At 34.6% G+C, this 18,916-nt stretch overlaps 3 protein-coding genes across 7 annotated transcripts; 1 reads left to right on the forward strand and 2 right to left on the reverse strand.

Moving 5' to 3' along the window:
- Window positions 1–574: 574 nt before the first annotated feature.
- GLB3 (hemoglobin 3) lies at window positions 575–11,202 on the forward strand. Of its 5 annotated transcripts, none has more exons than XM_088868161.1 (4): window positions 575–780; window positions 3,693–3,823; window positions 9,726–9,870; window positions 10,806–11,202. In XM_088868161.1, the coding sequence occupies exons 1-4, from the start codon at window positions 644–646 to the stop codon at window positions 11,017–11,019; spliced, it is 627 nt and encodes a 208-aa protein (XP_088724287.1). In that variant the 5' UTR covers window positions 575–643; the 3' UTR covers window positions 11,020–11,202. The 5 variants fall into 5 exon arrangements, with proteins under 5 accessions (XP_088724287.1, XP_006842233.1, XP_088724288.1 ...); XM_006842170.4 differs by lacking the exon at window positions 10,806–11,202 and adding an exon at window positions 10,067–10,385 and having other exon boundaries at window positions 592–780; XM_088868162.1 differs by having other exon boundaries at window positions 603–780; window positions 3,704–3,823.
- Window positions 11,203–15,085: 3,883 nt separating this feature from the next.
- LOC148782131 (uncharacterized) lies at window positions 15,086–15,433 on the reverse strand. Its single transcript, XM_088866287.1, has one exon. The coding sequence runs from the start codon at window positions 15,431–15,433 to the stop codon at window positions 15,086–15,088; it is 348 nt and encodes a 115-aa protein (XP_088722413.1).
- Window positions 15,434–17,638: 2,205 nt separating this feature from the next.
- On the reverse strand, window positions 17,639–17,998 carry LOC148782132 (uncharacterized). Its single transcript, XM_088866288.1, has one exon. It carries the CDS (start codon window positions 17,996–17,998, stop codon window positions 17,639–17,641), a length of 360 nt encoding a protein of 119 aa, XP_088722414.1.
- Window positions 17,999–18,916: the final 918 nt, after the last annotated feature.

Here is an 18,916-nt window from a genome sequence, read left to right on the forward strand (position 1 = left end):
GACAAATAAATCTTATAATGAGATTTTGAGGTGCCCATGGTTTAAGGTTGACGCATTAAATGAATTTCACCCAAAGTTAAAATCTTAGATGTGATTGTCTACCAAACAGATGGCCTTGTAACAATTTTTGAGCTCCTAATATTTATTAGAGCAATTTATTATAATATTCCTAACTTTTCAACAATTTGAGAAAGAGAAATCCCCCCTCTACCTGAAGGCGATCCTTTTCAACTATTCCAACTCATCATTATGATCATTTTGAAATTAAACTAAAAGATATGAGTAAACTGTTTGAATAGTTGATCTCTTGTGTGTGTTTTTATATTCTCTCTAAATTTTATTTTCCAAATTCATCTTAATGTGATAAATATTTTTATGAGAATTTAGGGTCAAACCCATCCCCTTAAGAAGGAATTTTTCCCATGGAACAAACTACAGCATACTCCCGCAGAAGCACCAAACCATTCCTATTTTCCCTTCTCAGTTCGAATATCTTCAATTTACCATAAATAACCCCCGTACCACGCAGCTATTAGAACATTAAGGGGTACTTTAGTCATTTTACCATCACCATAAGATTGGGCTCTGGAGTGGCAAAGACCAGTTTTTTGGCTTTGGAAAAACGCGGTAGAGAGAGAGAGAGATGCAATCTCTGCAACAGAAGGCCTCGGAGTGGAGCGGGGTTAAACTCGAGGATGCCTTCGCCATCGATGAAACCAACCTCTTTCAAACCCTAGGTCTCCAAGCATTCATTGACCTATCAACCAACTTCTATGGCAGGTTTTTCACTTATCCTTTTCTTTTTTTTTTTCCCATTTTCCTGTCTATTCCTTCCATATTTAATTCATGTTTTTTGTTTTTAGGGATTATTTCTCCTGTAATTTGTACTAGGCATTGTATAAGTGGCTTGTGGATCGTTTGTCTACTTGATATTATGTCTTAATCATGTATTTCCTTCCTTTGCTTCCTGATTTTTTCAGTTTCAGCGTCTCTAATCATGGTTTTAGGGTTTTTTATGTATTGGGGTTCCATACATAGGTTTGTGTAATGGTCGGTGTATCCTTTGTGTCCTTTGCTCTCTTCTTTTGACCATTGCTTCTAGTTGATATTTTATGCAGTTTCACTGGTTTTGTCACGGTTGTAGGGCTTAGTATCTCATGGTATTCGCATAAGGATCTGTGTTAGTGGTCTCCATATACTTGTGACCATTTGGCTGTTATTTTAAATATCTAATCCATTCAGTAAGTTCCTTTAGACTGTATTTTCACTCCATTTGCAGCTTTTTTCCTCCTGATTTTTGTGTTTAAAGTTTTAAATTTATCTTGAATTCAATTTGGGGTGATAGTGATGGTAAGGGAGTTGAATTGGAATACAGAATCACTATAGCATAACTGGTAATTTTCTAGTTTTGTAATGTTTCCAGCTTGTATCTGCCTCCCACTTTCTAGGGTTTTGGATCCATTATTTGCATGACTAATCGTTCAGTAGTTTCTCTTTTCTGTTATAGCCCCTCAGCGAGAAAAGTTTGCATGCTTGTGTACTATATGTCATTTTTCAAGTTTATCAATTACCTTCATGGATTTTCAATCATGTTGCCTTCTTATCAATGTTCAGTAAGTCAGAGGTGGCCGCCTTGGCAGTTGGGGGGCTGGGCTGCCTAGGCGGGCGTCCATACCCAAAAAAACAGGTAGTTGGGGGCTGGGCCGCCTAAGCGGGCGCTCAGACCCAAAAAACCCGATGATTATTTTTTAAAATTTGGATCCTCACATCTCCCCCAATTTCATTATACATAAAATTGTCTGTTTTATTGTTTAATAAGTAAGTTTTGTGTGTATTGGAGTTTTGTATGTATTGGCTTCTTATTACAAATAGGAAGTGACATTGACCTGCCTCACTTTAATGTATTGGCTTAACCAAAAAATAAATCTAGGTAAAACATACACATCAAAATTGCAATGATATAACATAAAATCGAAAAAGAATATCACACATGAAATTATTTAATAAGCAGTAAGCAAATATTAAACCAACTAATAAAATAATCATGCCTTATGAATCATACATCGAGAAAGCACATTATACAAATAGTAAAAAATAACATCATTAGACAATAGACATTAAGGGAAAAAATACAAAACCTAATAAAAACTATTGAAATATACCAACCTTCTTGAAGTGGACTCGATTTCGGGCCAAATTGAAATGTTTGGATCCCAAATCTCCTCTTTTACAACCCCTACAAGCCTAAAAAAGATTGGGGTTGAATATCCTTTAACATTGCGACCATTTGAGGATTTCGAAAAAAAATTTGATCTCTCAAAAAATCTTCAAATCTGGTAGTTTTCAAGTTGTTTCTCACTCTAAAGTTAACTAATATTGTTTTTGGGGACAAGAATGACCCCCCCAAACCCTTATCCCCCATTTTAATGGGGTAAAATGACTTTTTTAGCTCCCTCCCCAAATTTTTTTCCTCCATACTCCTGCAGGCCGCCTAGGCGGGCACCTTTCACCGCCTTTTCGACTGCCTAATCGGGCTCCCGACCGCCTAAGCGGGCGCCTAGTTCTGGCGCCTAACAGTGATTGCCTTAAGAATGCCTAGGCATTGTCTCTAGAAAGCCGCCTAGGCGATCGGACGGCTGACTTTTTGAACATCTCTTCTTATTAGCTGATTATTTAATGTAGAGTCATGACTTACGGCATTGGTCACTTTTCCTTTTGTATTCTGTGTGCTTTGGGGTTCAGGAATCGTGCAATTTCTTTGTTCATGAAATGTGATAGTTTCTTTGTTCTCTCAATCCCTATTTTCCCTTTGGTAATTGCATGGCATGGTTTTCCATAGAGGTATCAATGCCAAATGCTAGATCAAAATGCTAGGATAAGGTTGAAGAATTAAGGCAAATCAAGGGGGAAGAATGTAGAGAGCTATCAATCTTGGATGATTGAACAATATTGACATCTCTTGATTCCTGCTTCATGTTAAAACTTAATATCTACCCACATTGATACAAGTCTAGGCAGAATTGGTCAAGGCGCCTATATCATCATTGTTAGTCTCCTAGGGCTAGTCGATGAGTCCTTTTAAAGTAAGTGAGCATATAGTTCTCAGGATTATTCACAGAGAATGTATGCTTAACCAAATTGCAGTGCGTCAAAATATATCCTTACATATAGACAGCATTCTGAAAAAAATATATTAGAAGAAATATTCTATTCTATTGTCTATACCATTCAATATGGAAAGCATGTATTCGTGCATGTGCAATAGAATATTCTTCGTACTTTCTCAAAGGAAGTATTTTTTTTGAGGGAATTTCTCAAAAGAATTATTCTATTCCATGAACTTTTATCAAAAAGAAATATTCTAACCTTTCAAAAGGAAAAGAATGAAGGGAACATTCCATGCCCTTGTCGGCAGTTGAGACAGACTTAGTTGCTCAGTTGAGACAGACTTAGTTGCTCATAGATTTCTGTTTTTATATTTTATTTACTTATTTTTGTGTGACGGAAATTTCCCTTTGTGAGCGTCTTTATGTTTTGCTGATTGTGGTTGTTATGTAGATGGTTTCAGTATGTCGATATGGTTTGTGGTGGTTACCATTGTTGTTTCCACTTTTTTTATGAGTTTCCTTTTCCTCTGGAGCATATGAGTAGATTATCCTTGTCTAATTCCTGGTTTGACCCTTATTGGAAAGGGTTTATGCAGACGAGGAAGAATGGTTTCTTTCAATTTTTTCCAATTCAAAAAAGGAAGATGCCATCCGTAACCAGTATGAATTTTTTGTTCAGAGAATGGGAGGCCCCCCCTTGTACTCCGAGAGAAGAGGTGACCTTGATAATATTCCATTTTGCTTTTTATCTAACTATCTTCTCTTTATTTTCTTGACAAGCAATAGATTCTTGGTAGCATTTTTATGGCATCTGAGCTCATTCAGTTGTTTGGCTGAATCTTAAATGACATTCCAGTTTCTTTAGATACCTGCTTTGATTTTAACAATTTCTGGAAAGGGGAGCACTTGGCGGTTGTTTAAAACACATGCACTTGGCTAAGAATTATCTTATTCCCGGCGCGTATTTCTTATCGATCAATTTAGATGCATGCTTTTCATGTCTATATTACTTAAAACATAAGTATACAAAGTTTGAAGGAATAATAGCAACAAAATTAGCCCCATTTCTCAAAAAAAAAAATAGCAACAAAATTAGCCCCCAAAAAGAAAAAAAGAAAAAGAAAATGGAAGAACAGTAAAATGGGATGACAAGCCTGACTTCTTGCTTTTGTACTTCATTATTAGCTGCATAGAATTCTCTTACTGCATCATGACTGATGAATGCATCATGCCACGATGTAGTGTATGTTTTAGTACCTAAGCTATTCTTAAGCTAGAGTGATTAAAGTTCTGAAGTTTATCCAGGGAGTCACTTTGCTATATACGTAGGATATCAGTGGATGCCTTTGAATCTGCAATTACCTGTTCAGGCTTTCCTTTTTGATAATTTAGTAGAGCAGCAGGGAGATAATTAAGTTGTTTCTTCTTTTTTCTCAAGTTAAGATAGTCTCCTAATTTTGTTGAAGTTTTGAAAGCCCTTTCTAAGGGCCTAGGTTCCTAAAACTATTAAGGAACTGGTTTCCTAATTTTGAGAGAATCTGGAAGACTAGAAACTTCAGAAAAGTAGTGATTGCTTGAGTCCCAGGCTCAGCAAAATAAAGAGGGAGTCACGGAAAACATACACACACACATGCAGACAAACTAAAGAGGGAGTCACATGTTATATATTAAAAAAGATGAAGATAGTACGAGATCTAAAATGTCAGACAAGTGATGCTCGGCATTTTAACATTTGTTCTTTCAAGATGCTTTGAACTGGGCAGTGTTTCAAAAAGCGCTAGGTGGCACTTAGGCGGTCGAGGGGGTCCAGGCTGCCCAGCGCCTAGACGGGCACTCAGAACCTGGGCGGCCCAGTAGATTATTGGTTTTTGAGTTTTCTCTCTCTAAAATAGCCTCTAATAGGTTTTAGGTTTCAAATGAACCTAAAACCCACAATTTTACCCTTTTAGTATTAAGAAAATGACCCAAAAATACCCTCAAGGAGCCGCATTTCCACCCCTGTGCGGCCGCAGGCACCTAGGCGGGCGCTCAAGGATATCTACCTAATTTGGCCACCTAGGCCTGGGTGATTCACTCGGGCCTTCTGGATTGCCAAGGCGTTAGGCGGTCTGCTTTTTAAAACACTGGAGCTGGGTGTTTTTGACATTGAATAACTTGGGTGGCTCTTATAGTGACATTGTGGATCTGAAGTTGATGCATTATATCTCTGTATGTTGTACTTGGGGCATGTTGTGATGGTTGGAATGTAAATGTAAACCTTCAGATGATAGTGGATTAGCTGTAGGTGCATCTGTACTTTGGTTGCGAGTAAGTAAGTGATTGCAATGAGAATTTATTCAGTTTGACAATCTTTTTCTTATTTTTAATTGATGAGGTGAGAGTATACCAGAAATTAAAAGCAAGATTTTTTGGGTGCTAGTGATCAATGATAGTTGTATAACTCGAGGGTGGAGGAGCTCTGTTTAGAGTACATATAATTTTGAGTATCATTACTAATGAAAGGGAAACAGAGAAGAGGTCTTTGTTTTTTCTTGATTTTGTTGATCAATTAAAAATGAGTGCTATGTTAGATCATCGTATTAGATTTCTAAATAAGATCTCAGTAGTTCTCATTCTTATGTATTTGTTTAGATGTTTTTATATCAGGAAGCATCCTTAAGTTTCATATTCCAACCAAAGATAAAATTCAATCTTTTCCAATAAATGGAGTGATGAATATAAATTTTTTTTCTCTAGTTTTGGAAAGCATGTGTGTCAGGGTAGTTGAGAGAGTTTCAAGAATCAACAATCCCCATCTTGACAATTTTTTTCGTTTGATTAGACTATGATAGCGGTTTTCCTTTGTATGAATTTTGGTTGCAGTAACCTGACTAGACCATGTTGGACGGTGAATTACACTCGCTTCATCTCTTCAAAGATTGATAAAAATCAGTGTTAAGAAAAAACGGACTTTGGTTGTGACTTGCAGGGTCCCAAGCTTGGGTCAGGTACCTGAGCCTGTCAGATAGTTGGCCAAGTCCAGACAATAAAATAAAATAAAATATTGGGTAATTGCTCAGACTCGACCGGTTCCATGTGTTTGGTTTTGGACTAGCTGCCAAGCCCCGATAACTCGGTAGAGTTTTCAAACATTGAGAGAAATTAGTACTCTTTATTGCTTATGTTCTTGCAATTTTTGTTTGGTTCCGCAAATTTAATTTTGAAGTTCTAGTTCGTCTTTTTTATTTGGCACCATATAATTGATTCAAACAATATATATATATATATATATATATATATATATAGGAAACTCTTTCCAACTTTATTTATATATATATATATATATATATATATATATATATATATATATATATATATATATATATATATATATATATATATATATATATATATGAAAACTCTTTCCAACTTTATTGTCTACCCTCATCACCATCCAAACTTTATCGCATGGTCACAATTGTTCGGTAGCATTTCAATTTTCATTTTTTTTTACAAATCCAAATTACTTGAAAATTTGGAGCGTGTGTGCATCTTAGTGAGGCGCACCTAATAAAAATATGAAAAAAATAATTCGCAAAATCTAAATTGACCAAAATACCACCGAAAATTTATGGTGGTATTTTGGTCAATTTATATTTTACGAATTATTTTTTTCATATTTTTATTAGGTGCGTCTCACTAATATGTATATACGCTCCAAATTTAATATCATTTCGAATAGTAAAAAAAAAAAGAAAATTGAAACACTATCGGACTACTGTGACCGTGCGATGAAGTTTGGATGGTGATGAGGTTAGGCAAAATCACTGTTCATTTTTGCCTGTAGGCGTTTTGTAGTACCATCTATATATATATATATATATAGTAATGATTCTATGGGACCCTCCCACACCCATGTGAGTAGGACCCCAAATGATCACCATTAAATTTTGACACCGATCTCTAGAAAGGTTATCAATAAACCCATTCACCCAAGTTCCACACCCATGTCATAACTTTTCTAGAGACCTGTGTCAATTTAATGGTGATCCTTTGGGGTCCTACTCACATGGGTGTGGGAGGGTCTCATAGTGTCATTACTTATATATATATATATATATATATATATATATATATATATATATATATATATATATATATGATAGCCTTGCTGGAAGGTTTATTCTTCGTAAAACGTTTATGTCATCAAAGCGGTTATCAACCCCTTGCAAAGTATGGGGCTCACCATCAAAGCATTCTATAATGTATGCACTATCATATATATATATATGATAGTCTTGCTGGAAGGTTTATTCTTCGTAAAACGTTTATGTCATCAAAGCGGTTATCAACCCCTTGCAAAGTATGAGGCTCACCATCAAAGCATTCTATAATGTATGCACTATCATATATGATTCTAACTATATATATTTCCCATCTGCATTTGTCAGGCTTCCACTATATCGACAATAAATTAGCAAGTATATTTCTGATATGTAAGGACCACATGTGCTTCGACACTATATAATGTGAGAAACATATGTAAGAACCACATTTAGTGCTGAACTAAATGAGTCAATAATTTCTCTTTTTAATTTTTGTGAGTGACCAATCTATAATGTGTAATTTTGTGGAAAGCTAATTTTATGACTTCGCTTCCTGGTCCAGCACAGTAAACTAAGAGTATTATTCTTATTTCTCAGAAAGTGGTGGTGATAATATTTGGCACTTCAGACCTATTAATTTAATTGAGACTATTTCCGGCATTGACTTCAAAATGTCATTACTGTGAGGTGAAGGGTATCATACAATTCTGAGTCCTTGAAAATGGGGTTTTATATGAGCAAAGATTGTTTAAAATAGCGATTGGGGGTTGGCCTATGGAGTTCTTAGTTCTAGACAATATTGTGAGGGATGGATTATCATTTCTAGGGATTAGGGAATCCTTTTATCAATGTCATCCAACTACTACATTTTAGTAAGCCTTTGTTCACAATAACATGTCAACATGTTGGTTCTGGCAAGGTGAATACTTTCAAGAAAACAAATTTCGGTTCAACTTCAACTGGACATTCGAAATCTTGTTCAAGATGTTAATTTATTTTTACGTTGTTATATTTTCCTTCATGCCTTTCGGGATCAGTTTGATTGATTAGTCCAGAAATAACTTGAGATAACTTGAAGTTTAGGAGGACAAGAATTGACTTCGTTTCTCAAAGTCTCTCATGGGATTATACCTTGAATTTGAAGAGACTCGTAGTAGTCGTGGTGTCTTTGTCTGACACAGTTTTGCTTGCTGTGCATTGGCCTAATATGGCCTGCTGATCCCTTTCCTACTGCATAAACCTACCAAGATTATTCAAAATTGGTGTTAGAAATTTTGTCCTTTCATTGAGTGATTCTGGTGATAACTGATAATAAAAAGAGATGGATAATAGTGAAGAAAGCTTTGAGTCAATTTGCTTTTGAAATGCAACCAAGGGAATGCTATGACTAGAGAATGCATGAAAAATGAAGACTAAAACATAGGATAAAATCACAAGAGGAGAGAAATCAATAGCACGCCCATATTAAACACATTAGTACATGTGCACTTACACTTGCCACATGTTTTGAGCAATGTATCGGGGTTTCTTCTAAGAAATATTTCTAGCTTCTTATTGTCATGTACATCCAGAGGGGTAATTCTGTCTTAATAATTTTATGGATAGTAACTTTCATTCACCTTATATAATTCTGCCTTGGTCAGCTCCAAGCCGGTCATGCCGGTCCCAAGTCCGGGTAAAGGAGGAGGGTTGTGTTACGTAGGGCATCCAGCGTAAAACTTTGCCAAATCTTGTCATGAATCCTTGACTTATGAGCAGAATGGTGGAACAAAATTTATATAGCCGACCCCAAATAGTTGGGATGAGGCTTAGATGATGATGACATGCATGTATATGTACATTTGTACAAAATACATTGTGTGGTGAACTAGTGTGTATTCTCCATGTAGGAAGAATCTAAAGTGCTTCTCCATTGTTCTAGGATCTTTTGGGTCTTTTATTCCCTACTGGTAGAGATGGGATTCCTTGAATATCAATTTTTGGATCTGTAGTGAAGGTCCCATCCTGTGGCAAGAGGCTAGACTAGCAGTGGTACTAGAACCGTTGAACTAGGTGGGAGAATGTGGAAGTGGTGGAAGGTCATTTTCTTTCTTTGATAATTTTGACTGGGAGTTAAGAAGGGGCTTTGAATGTTTGGGACCTCTCACCGCTGTAAGAGTTTTCTGTTACGATGTACCACTTGTATTCCTCATATAGTCATTGATAGAGCTTACTTCTCAGAAAATAAATTTTCACGTACGAATTTCACATATGGTCATCTATTATTCATGATATTGGCAGTTGATTGGTTGACAAACTTTCATGATATTGGCAGTTGATTGGTTGACAAACTTTCATGTGTGCGCAGAGAGAGAGAGAGAGAGAGAGAGAGAGAGAGAGAGAGATTCAGTTATTTTATTCATCTACTTAATTCATCTGCCATTGTGGTAAACAAATGATTTCTATTCTGCTTTGTGATTGCATAATGCTGGTGCCATTTTCTCCTTATCATATGTTATTATTACAAGTTGGACTTAAAATATGATTTCTTTAGGTCATCCTGCCCTAATTGGGCGCCACAGACCATTCCCGGTCACACACCAAGCAGCTGAAAGGTGGTTACACCACATGAATGCGGCCCTAGACACTACATCAAACATAGATCCTGATTCAAAGCTTAAAATGAAGAACTTTTTCAGGTGGGCATACTTCCCTATGGATAATCCTGCAATACTCTATTTGCAAACACTCGTAAAAAACCAAACATTGGCAAACACAAACTCACAGGCATACTATGAAATTTGTGGTATATGTATGCATGTTTTGTGTGTGTCTGTGCATGCACGTGTGTCCATGCATAATATTATGCTTGTTCATGTGACTGTGTGTGTGTAGGCATACTGCTTTCTTTCTTGTGGCTGGAGATGAAATGAAGAACCGGACACAGGGATTTGCTTGCAAGCATGGGGCTGCGAAGGCACCTACTATGTGAAAATTTTATATACAGGCATGCAAGATGAAATTATCAATATCAACAACAGTAAATTAATAAAAAACAACAGTAAGAAAAAGAAAACAGTCATTGTACACACATTTAGCAATTGATGATCTGTTTAATTGGTGATCATGTGGAATTCATGGTCACATTTCCTTGGGCAAAATTAAATTTAAATATATACGTAAATACATTATAATAAGAGCTAGTTTACTTTTATTCCTTGTATCATGCTGCGGTTCATGTTTCCTGATATTGTGTTTCATGTTTATCTCAGCCTCTTCCCAAACCTCACGCACACACACACACATCTGTATGTGGGATGCACGTGCACAAATGAGAAAATTTTTCGACTGTAGGAGGGAAAATCAGAGAGTTTTTGGCATGAGTTTTATCACATGGTGCTTGGATCTGTTGATTTTTATCCATACTTAAATGATCATGTTGATTTTATCCATCCTTATGAAGATAGTGAGATCGCCCATACTTATTGAGTTATTTAAAGCTCTTTCTCGTGAAAGATTTCTTTCAATTTATCCTCCAGTGAGGCTCAATACAATGTATCTCATCCTATTTTACCTCAACACTTCATTTATTATTTTTTTTTTCTGAAGATTGCGTATCCATTCTTCCATTCAGGGGTTTATTCAAAGAATTTATAAAGTGCAAGGATCCATGTCTCAGCACAATGTATCAGTGTTGTCAGATTCGCACCTTTTCGGCCAAAGAGGCCAAGTCTTCGGATAGTAAATTTGGGTATAGGATTTCTTTTAAGCCTGTGGTTAACATAAGGTCTAGACTGGCTGCAAAAAGTAAAGCCAATTTTAGCCTTGGAGAAGCCTACGGGGCCTGATAATCTATTTCCAATTTGAAGTTCTGAACATGGTGCAGATTTGGCGGATTTCTGATTAGTTAAAAATGGATTATTCACATAACATGTTACATGATCAATTATTTTTAAGAATTGGAAATTCGTTTTTTTTTTTATAATTATTGAGGTCATGATGATCAAAATAAGGTCATTTTAGCATGAAAATTGCATTTTTTTTTGCTGGGTTTTGAATTATAACTTTACTTTCTTCCTAAAGCCTTTATATTTCTTGATATAAGAAAGAAAAGGAGCCCAATTAGAAGCGTTCGGATCCTCACTCTCAGGTAATTCATATTCGGTGTTTATACAATGCCTGCTTCGGAGCATTTTATACACTTACTCCATAAGGCAAAATACTAGCGTGGGAGTTTTTTTGTTTTTTATTATTTGAACTTTTGAGATCTATCTAGTTATAACTAGATGGTTATTTTGAAAAAAAAATAATTTAGATTTTGAGTTCATAAACATCTACGCATTCCCTCCAAAAATTGAACGGTTCTGGTGCAATCTTTGGATTATATGTTTTTTAGGCATGTAGAGAGCGCAAGTTAAATTTTCTTTTTTTTCTTTGAGATCGTTTGCCATATTCTAAAGAGCATATCCCCAAAATTTGTGATAAAAAAAAGATGATGTCCCAGTTTTGCCCGAGGAAGTAAATGGATAATATACCCCTGCGGGAGTTTGGCTTGATAATTTTTGTGTGAATTTATTTAAAAAGATCATCCCTAATAAACTTTCTAATTGCATCTTTTCCTTGGAGTGATATTTTAGTTTGTTTTATGTTTTATCCTCATCCTTACTAGCTATCCTTAATTTGCTATACTTCTTTTTAAAATTAAATAAAAAATATGTTTAAAATGCTAAATAGTCGATTTCATATAGGTAGTTTCAAAATTTTCCCTAAAATAAAATCAAACAATAAATGTTGTAACCTGGTTAGATTGGTCATTCTACATGTCGATGGACTTTTGCTGAATGTGTTGTTAAGGTCTACCATTGTGCTGACCTTTCTTTTTTTTTTTTGTTTTTTGTTTTTTGGGGGAGGGGGGGCAGCTCCCCAATCTCCAAACCACCTTCCATACAAATAAATTTTTCAAAAGCACAAGAATGGGAAAGGGGAAAAGGAAAAGAAGGCAAGATTCCCCTTTGCTTTGCTTCTAACTAAAGTGAAGGATGATTCAAAAGCTTCACTTATCAATTGCACTCAATATCATTTGCTATAAAAATAAAGCAAGCTGACATTCAAAAAAGTATAAAGTATTTTGTGGTTCATGGTTATATGAATGAAGCCAAAAAACTAGAGGTTTCCACAGGGCATATCCTAGAGTCACTCCATTGGACAAAGCCCTAAGTACTTTTAAAAAACTCAAATTTTGGTGGCCTCCATTAGACAAAACCCGAAGTATTTTTAAAAACTCAAATTTTGGTTTCCAACTAAAAACAAACATATGCCCCATGTAAAGGCTTGAAAAATAGCATCCTAATTCAAATGTTTGGGAGGTATAATTATTGGAAAAAAGTTTTTTTTTTTTTTGAAAAGATATAATTATTGGAAAAAGTTTATATAAGGTTGCAACCTTAAAATGTAGAACTACATATGCACCTCAAAAATCTATCGGAAAATGTTGTTTTAATGTTAAAAACACTCTAATTGATCATCTCGATATTGAGATATATATGACTATGAAAAATAAAAATAATTTTGAGTCCTAAAAATAATGCATCTCACAACACTTTATCTAAACCATCTATTTTCAAGATTTCCATATGTTTATAGATCTACTTAATTTTAACCATTTTTGGAGTTTAAAATTTTACAATTAGATATAAAAATAGATTTTGAGATAATCCTAAAAATATTTTACATTAAAACTATTTGTTATAATAAAATTTGGAGGTGTACCTTAATTGGAATTTTTAACGTTGCAACCTTATGGAAACCACACCCATAATTATTAGAAGTATCTAAAGTGGATTCTATATTTTATTTCTAAGGTGGATTCTATATTATATTTTTAAAAAAATTGTTTTCAGTAGGTTTTTTGCAGGAGGGAATAAATGTACCATGTGCTCCCACAAGACAAACCAATAATGAAATATATGTAATGATCTTAGCTTCAATGAAATATATCAACCAAACAACCAAAAAATTATTATAACAACCAAAACATCAAGAACAACGATGAAAGTAACCTTAATAATAAACGAATAACTATCAAATATGAACTGATAATATTTAGTAAAATCATATATTTTTTTGTACAAAAAAGTCATAATCATCCTATCTATCAAATTTGAAATTTGATAGTTAGGATCTTTAATAAATATTGTTTTTGGGGGGGACTGAGAATGAATGATAGCATACCATTAGCCATCAAATTTTACATTTCCAAATTTTACAATCTCATGACTACAGGTAATCATGACTTTCTTAAACTAAAAAGTAAACGACCCTTCCCATTTTTCCTTTTGTTTTAAGTTCACATAAACTTTATCATTTTTGTGTGGCATGTGACATGGAAAGTCCTTCATCATTTGATCAAAGCTTTGGAAAATAAATTCCAAGTTCTAAAGTAATAGTGGCAAAGTGATGTGTAAAAGAGGAATAAAGAATAGATTCTCACACTCCTTGTCATTGCATATAAAACCATTGAAAGCTTTAGAATTGGATGAGGTTTCTATGAATCGGCCGATTCATATGTACATGTGGCCCTTTTAAAAATTTATTTTTAGGTATAGATTTTTTATCTAGTATTTTTATGGATTCATCATATAGCCAAGATGACCATGAATATGAAAAAAAAAATTAAAATTTTAAAAATTAAAATTTTCAAAATTAAAATTTTCAAAATTAAAATTTTAAAAATTAAAATTTTAAAAATTAAAAATACTTTTTTTTGGTATTTTTAAGAGCACCATCTATGTGAAATCAACGGAGGATACACTTTATTCGAAGTCCACCTTTATGATGGGCGTGACTCATGCAACACTTTTCCTTTAGAATTTGATCAGACCAGAACATAGATCAAGTTTCCTACATCTTCTCGGATTTGACTGTCCATGGGGGGAGGGGAGAGAGAGAGGTCGAATTTACCAGTTTATGAGCTTAGAGAGAGAAGATCGAATGTACTAGTTTGTGAACTTAGAGAGAGAGAGAGAGGATCGAATTTAGTAGTTTATGAGGATTGAGAGAGGGAGAGAGAGAGGTCGAATTTACTAGTTTATGAGCTTAGAGAGAGAGAGAGAGAGAGAGAGAGAGAGAGAGAGAGAGAGAGAGAGAGAGAGAGAGAGAGAGAGAGAGAGAGAGAGAGAGAGAGAGAGAGAGAGAGAATTTAGTAGTTTATGAGGATTGAGAGAGGGAGAGAGAGAGGTCGAATTTACTAGTTTATGAGCTTAGAGAGAGAGAGAGAGAGAGAGAGAGAGAGAGAGAGAGAGAGAGAGGATCGAATTTAGTAGTTTATGAGGTTTGAGAGAGGGAGAAGATCGCATTTACTGGTTTATGAGCTTAAAATGTCGAAGGTTGCATTACAACTACCCAAATTCGAATCCACCCACAAAGAAAGAGAGATATTACCAACAAGAAAGAGGGGAGAGAGATATATTATCAACAAGAAAGAGAGATATTACCAAAATTCTGAGTAGTAATATCAGCGATGGATCAAATTTTACTAAAAAGACTTTTCAAATTGATATTTTGGACAGTTCATAAACCGAGAGAGAGAGAGAGAGAGAGAGAGAGAGAGAGAGAGAGAGAGAGAGAGAGATGATCATATTGCTTGAAGTGAAATTGACCATCCAAATTTACATTCGTCTTGATAGGACAGCATCAAAATTCTGAAATTTCATAATTGCACTACATCTAATGGTTCAAAACCAACCGGCACCAATTTACACTCTTCCGGGGATCATAGAGAGAAGAAAGGAAGTATTTGATCAAATTGCAAATCTTCCAGGAGATGGATAGAGAAAAGAAGGGAAGCATTTGATCAAATTGCAAATCTTTCAATTGGCATTCTTCATAAGAGAGCTATCACCAACCCACAATTCTTTATATCTGCGACGGATCTGCAAACCTCGCCGGGAACGAACGGCTCAAATTATCGGGCTCAAATGACGCGACCCCATGATCAAAATTCATAGCATAAGTCTCAGGATCATAGGAAACTCTCGCATTTCTGAGTGTTGGCCTGAAAATCTTTCTTTTCTCCCTCTTCAACTTCCTCCATATGGATCGCCACCTTGATGAACTCACACCAGAATCCTTAGCGGCAGGGAAAATCAAAGATTCCGACCAATCACCATCTTTTCCTAACGATTTCCTGCCAAATGCCATGAAATTCCGACAATTAACGCAAGAGCAAGATTCTTGCATTCTCACCCCAGTAGAGACGTCCATGGCTTTCAAAGAACGCTTGATATTAAAATTCTGCGTTATATATATATATAGGGTGAGTTGATACATCTAGTTAGCGAAATAAATCAGTAATTATCAAGATGACGAAATTGCAACTGCTTTTGTGCTGGAATATCGGGAATGCCAAAAAGTATATAGGGATGAGTATATAGATCAAGTTATCTAAATAAATCACTAGTTATCATTTAGAACTTTTTGGGGAAAAAACCGCTTCAAATGGTTTTTTATTGAGGGGAACTTCTTATGTCCTTCATTTTTTTTATAAGGGAAAAATATATAGTGGGTCCATGTCCTTCATATACAAGGAGGTTGCAATGAAGTTTGGTCTTTGGATGTGAATTCTTCCTGTACGTATTTATATTATTGGTAAATTTTTTGAACTTTGTGCCATATTCCAAGCAATTTGACTTCACATATGATGGTTATAAGTGATTGTGATTATCTTGTATAAAAAATAAACGATCCTATAGTACTCAATAAATATTATACTCCCATAAGAATATACATGCCATTTACTCTATAGTATAAAACGGAATATAGAAGTAATTTTAAGACCCAAAAACATCTTCAACCCTTTAGAAAAAGAAATATTCATTGAGCTTTCTGTGTTCCAAAAAAATATAAAGCCTCAAGATTGAACAGAGAATGTCAAAGTTTTGAAATGGTGAAATCTGTGTCAAAAAACTCGAAACTCATATTTCTTTTGAAAAATAATCATCTAGTGATTCTTAAATAGTTCACAAAATTTCATAGCGAAAATCCCGAAGAAAGCCTTTTGATTGAGGGAGTAGATTCACAGTATGCTCCAATGAGAGCTTAATATACGTGCTCTTATAGCATAAGATGCTTTTGATAATACCAAATTTACTTTTAGTCATATCGTAATAACTAGAATTAAGTATATGCACTAATTTATATTTGCTTCGATACTAAAAATCGCCTAACCAAACCATGATTGGATACTTGAGAGTGAGCGAATAATAACGTCAAATGTTAGTACCAACTGCTTTTGTTATTTTATAATTAATGTATGATGCTAATTTATTAACAAATTTTTTTATATAAGGTTGCAACTTTAAAATGCAGAATTATAGATGCACCTAAAAAATCAATTGGGAAATATTGTTTTAATGTTGAAAGGCCCCCTGATCGATTATTTGGACATCGAGATGTATGAATATGGATAAAAAAGATATTTCAAGTGCCAAAAATAGTGTATCTTGCAACTCATTATCTAGACCGTCCATTTTCTAGATTTTCATATGTTCATGGATCAACTTGATTTTAACCATTTTTTAAGTTTAAAATTTTATAATTAGATATAAAAATGGATTTTCAGATAATCCTAATAAATTTTTACACCCAAATTACATGTTATAATAAAATTTGGAGGTGTACCATAATTTGATTTTTTAAAGTTTAAACCTTATAGAAACCACACCCATTTATTAAAGCAAGAAGTTGATACACAATCAAATTGGATCCCACCTCAAAAATTTCACTAGAAGAGGTTGGTTTGATGCTCAAATATCCTCAAATTGATCGTATCAACATCAAGATGTATGGAATAGATTTCAAGTTTTCTAAATATAGTGCATCTTGTGAAGCATTTTAGACTGTCAATTTTCAAGATTTTCATATATCTCTTCAATGTGCACTATTTTTGGAGCTTTCAATTTTATAATGCGAGATGAAAATATATTTTAAGGCTATCACAATGATTTTCAATATTGAAAGCACATTTCTCGATAATAGTTGAAGGTGCGCTTTACTTTTATTGTTTAGAGAGAAAGATCGCCAACATTCTGAGTTCTAATATCAGCGATCGATCAAATGGCATTTTTATTAAAAAGACTTTTCAAATTGACATTTTTAGACGCTTCTTAAATGAGAGAGCGAGGGAGATTGATTGACAGAGAGTCGATCATATTGCTTGAATTGAAATTGACCCTCCAAATTTACATTCCTCTTGAGAGGACAGCATCAAAATTCTGAAATTTCATAATTGCACTACATCTAATGGTTCAAAACCGACCGGCACCAATTTACACTCTTCCGGGGATCATAGAGAGAAGAAAGGAAGTATTTGATCAAATTGCAAATCTTCCAGGAGATGGATAGAGAAACGAAAGGAAGCATTTGATCAAATTGCAAATCTTCCAATTTGCACTCTTCATACGAGAGAGATCACCCACGAACACTTCTTGATATCTGCGACGGATCTGCAAACCTCGCCGGGAACGAACGGCTCAAATTATCGGGCTCAAATGACGCGACCCCATGATCAAAATTCATAGCATAAGTCTCAGGATCATAGGAAACTCTCGCATTTCTGAGTGTTGGCCTGAAAATCTTTCTTTTCTCCCTCTTCAACTTCTTCCACATGGACCGCCACCTTGATGAACTCACACCAGAATCCTTAGCGGCTGGGAAAATTTCCGACCAATCACCATCTTTCCCCAACGATTTCCAGCCAAATGCCATGAAATTCCGACAATTAACGCACGTGCAAGATTCTTGCATTCTCAACCCAGTAGAGAAGTCCATGGGCTTTCAAAGAACGCTTGATATTAAAATTCTGCGTGGTATATATATAGGGTGAGTTAAAACATTTAGTTAGCTAAATAAATTAGTAATTATCAAGATGACGAAATTGCAACTGCTTTTGTGCTGGAATATCGGGAATGGCAAAAAGAAAATTTGTATATAGGGATGAGGATATAGATCAAGTTATCTAAATAAATCACTAGTTATCATTTAGAACTTTTTGGGGAAAAAACCGCTTCAAATGGTTATTTATTGAGGGGAATTTCTTATGTCCTTCATCTTTTTTTTATGGGAAAAATATATAGTGGGTCCATGTCTGCAATGAAGTTTGGTCTTTGAATGTGAATTCTTCCCGTACGTTTTTATTTTATTGGTAAATTTTTTGAACTTTGTGCCATATTTTACATATGATGGTTATAAGTGATTGTGATTATCTTGTATCGAAAATAAATGATCCTATAGTACTCAATAAATATTATACTCCCATAAGAATGTACATGTTACTCTATAGTATAAAACGGAATATAGAAGTAATTTTAAGACCCAAAAACATCTTCAACCCTTTAGAAAAAGAAAAATTCATTGAGCTTTCTGTGTTCCAAAAAAATATAAGGCCTCAAGATTGAACAGAGAATGTCCAAGTTTTGAAATGGTGAAATCTGTGTCAAAAAACTCGAAACTCATATTTCTTTTGAAAAATAATCATCTAGTGATTCTTAAACAGTTCACAAAATTTCATAGCGAAAATCTCGAAGAAAGCTTTTTGATTGAGGGAGTAGATTCACAGTATGCTCCAATGAGAGCCTAACATACGAGCTCTATAAGATGCTTTTGATAATACCAAATTTAGTTTTAGTCATATCGTAATAACTAGAATTAAGTATATGCACTAATTTATATTTGCTTGGATACTAAAAA

This window comes from Amborella trichopoda, chromosome 5, assembly GCF_054954075.1.
Source record: "Amborella trichopoda isolate Santa Cruz 75 chromosome 5, AtrichopodaSantaCruz75HAP2 v2.0, whole genome shotgun sequence".
Lineage (NCBI taxonomy): Eukaryota > Viridiplantae > Streptophyta > Magnoliopsida > Amborellales > Amborellaceae > Amborella > Amborella trichopoda.

Excerpts from the sequence above, each read along its gene's own strand:
- GLB3 (XM_088868161.1), top strand. The coding sequence starts at position 644 with ATGCAATCTCTGCAACAGAAGGCCTCGGAGTGGAGCGGGGTTAAACTC. Across the intron at positions 781-3,692 it reads TCAACCAACTTCTATGGCAG|GGTTTATGCAGACGAGGAAG; the intron begins GTTTTTCACTTA and ends CTTATTGGAAAG. Across the intron at positions 3,824-9,725 it reads CTTGTACTCCGAGAGAAGAG|GTCATCCTGCCCTAATTGGG; the intron begins GTGACCTTGATA and ends TGATTTCTTTAG.
- LOC148782131 (XM_088866287.1), bottom strand. The coding sequence starts at position 15,433 with ATGGACGTCTCTACTGGGGTGAGAATGCAAGAATCTTGCTCTTGCGTT.
- LOC148782132 (XM_088866288.1), bottom strand. The coding sequence starts at position 17,998 with ATGGACTTCTCTACTGGGTTGAGAATGCAAGAATCTTGCACGTGCGTT.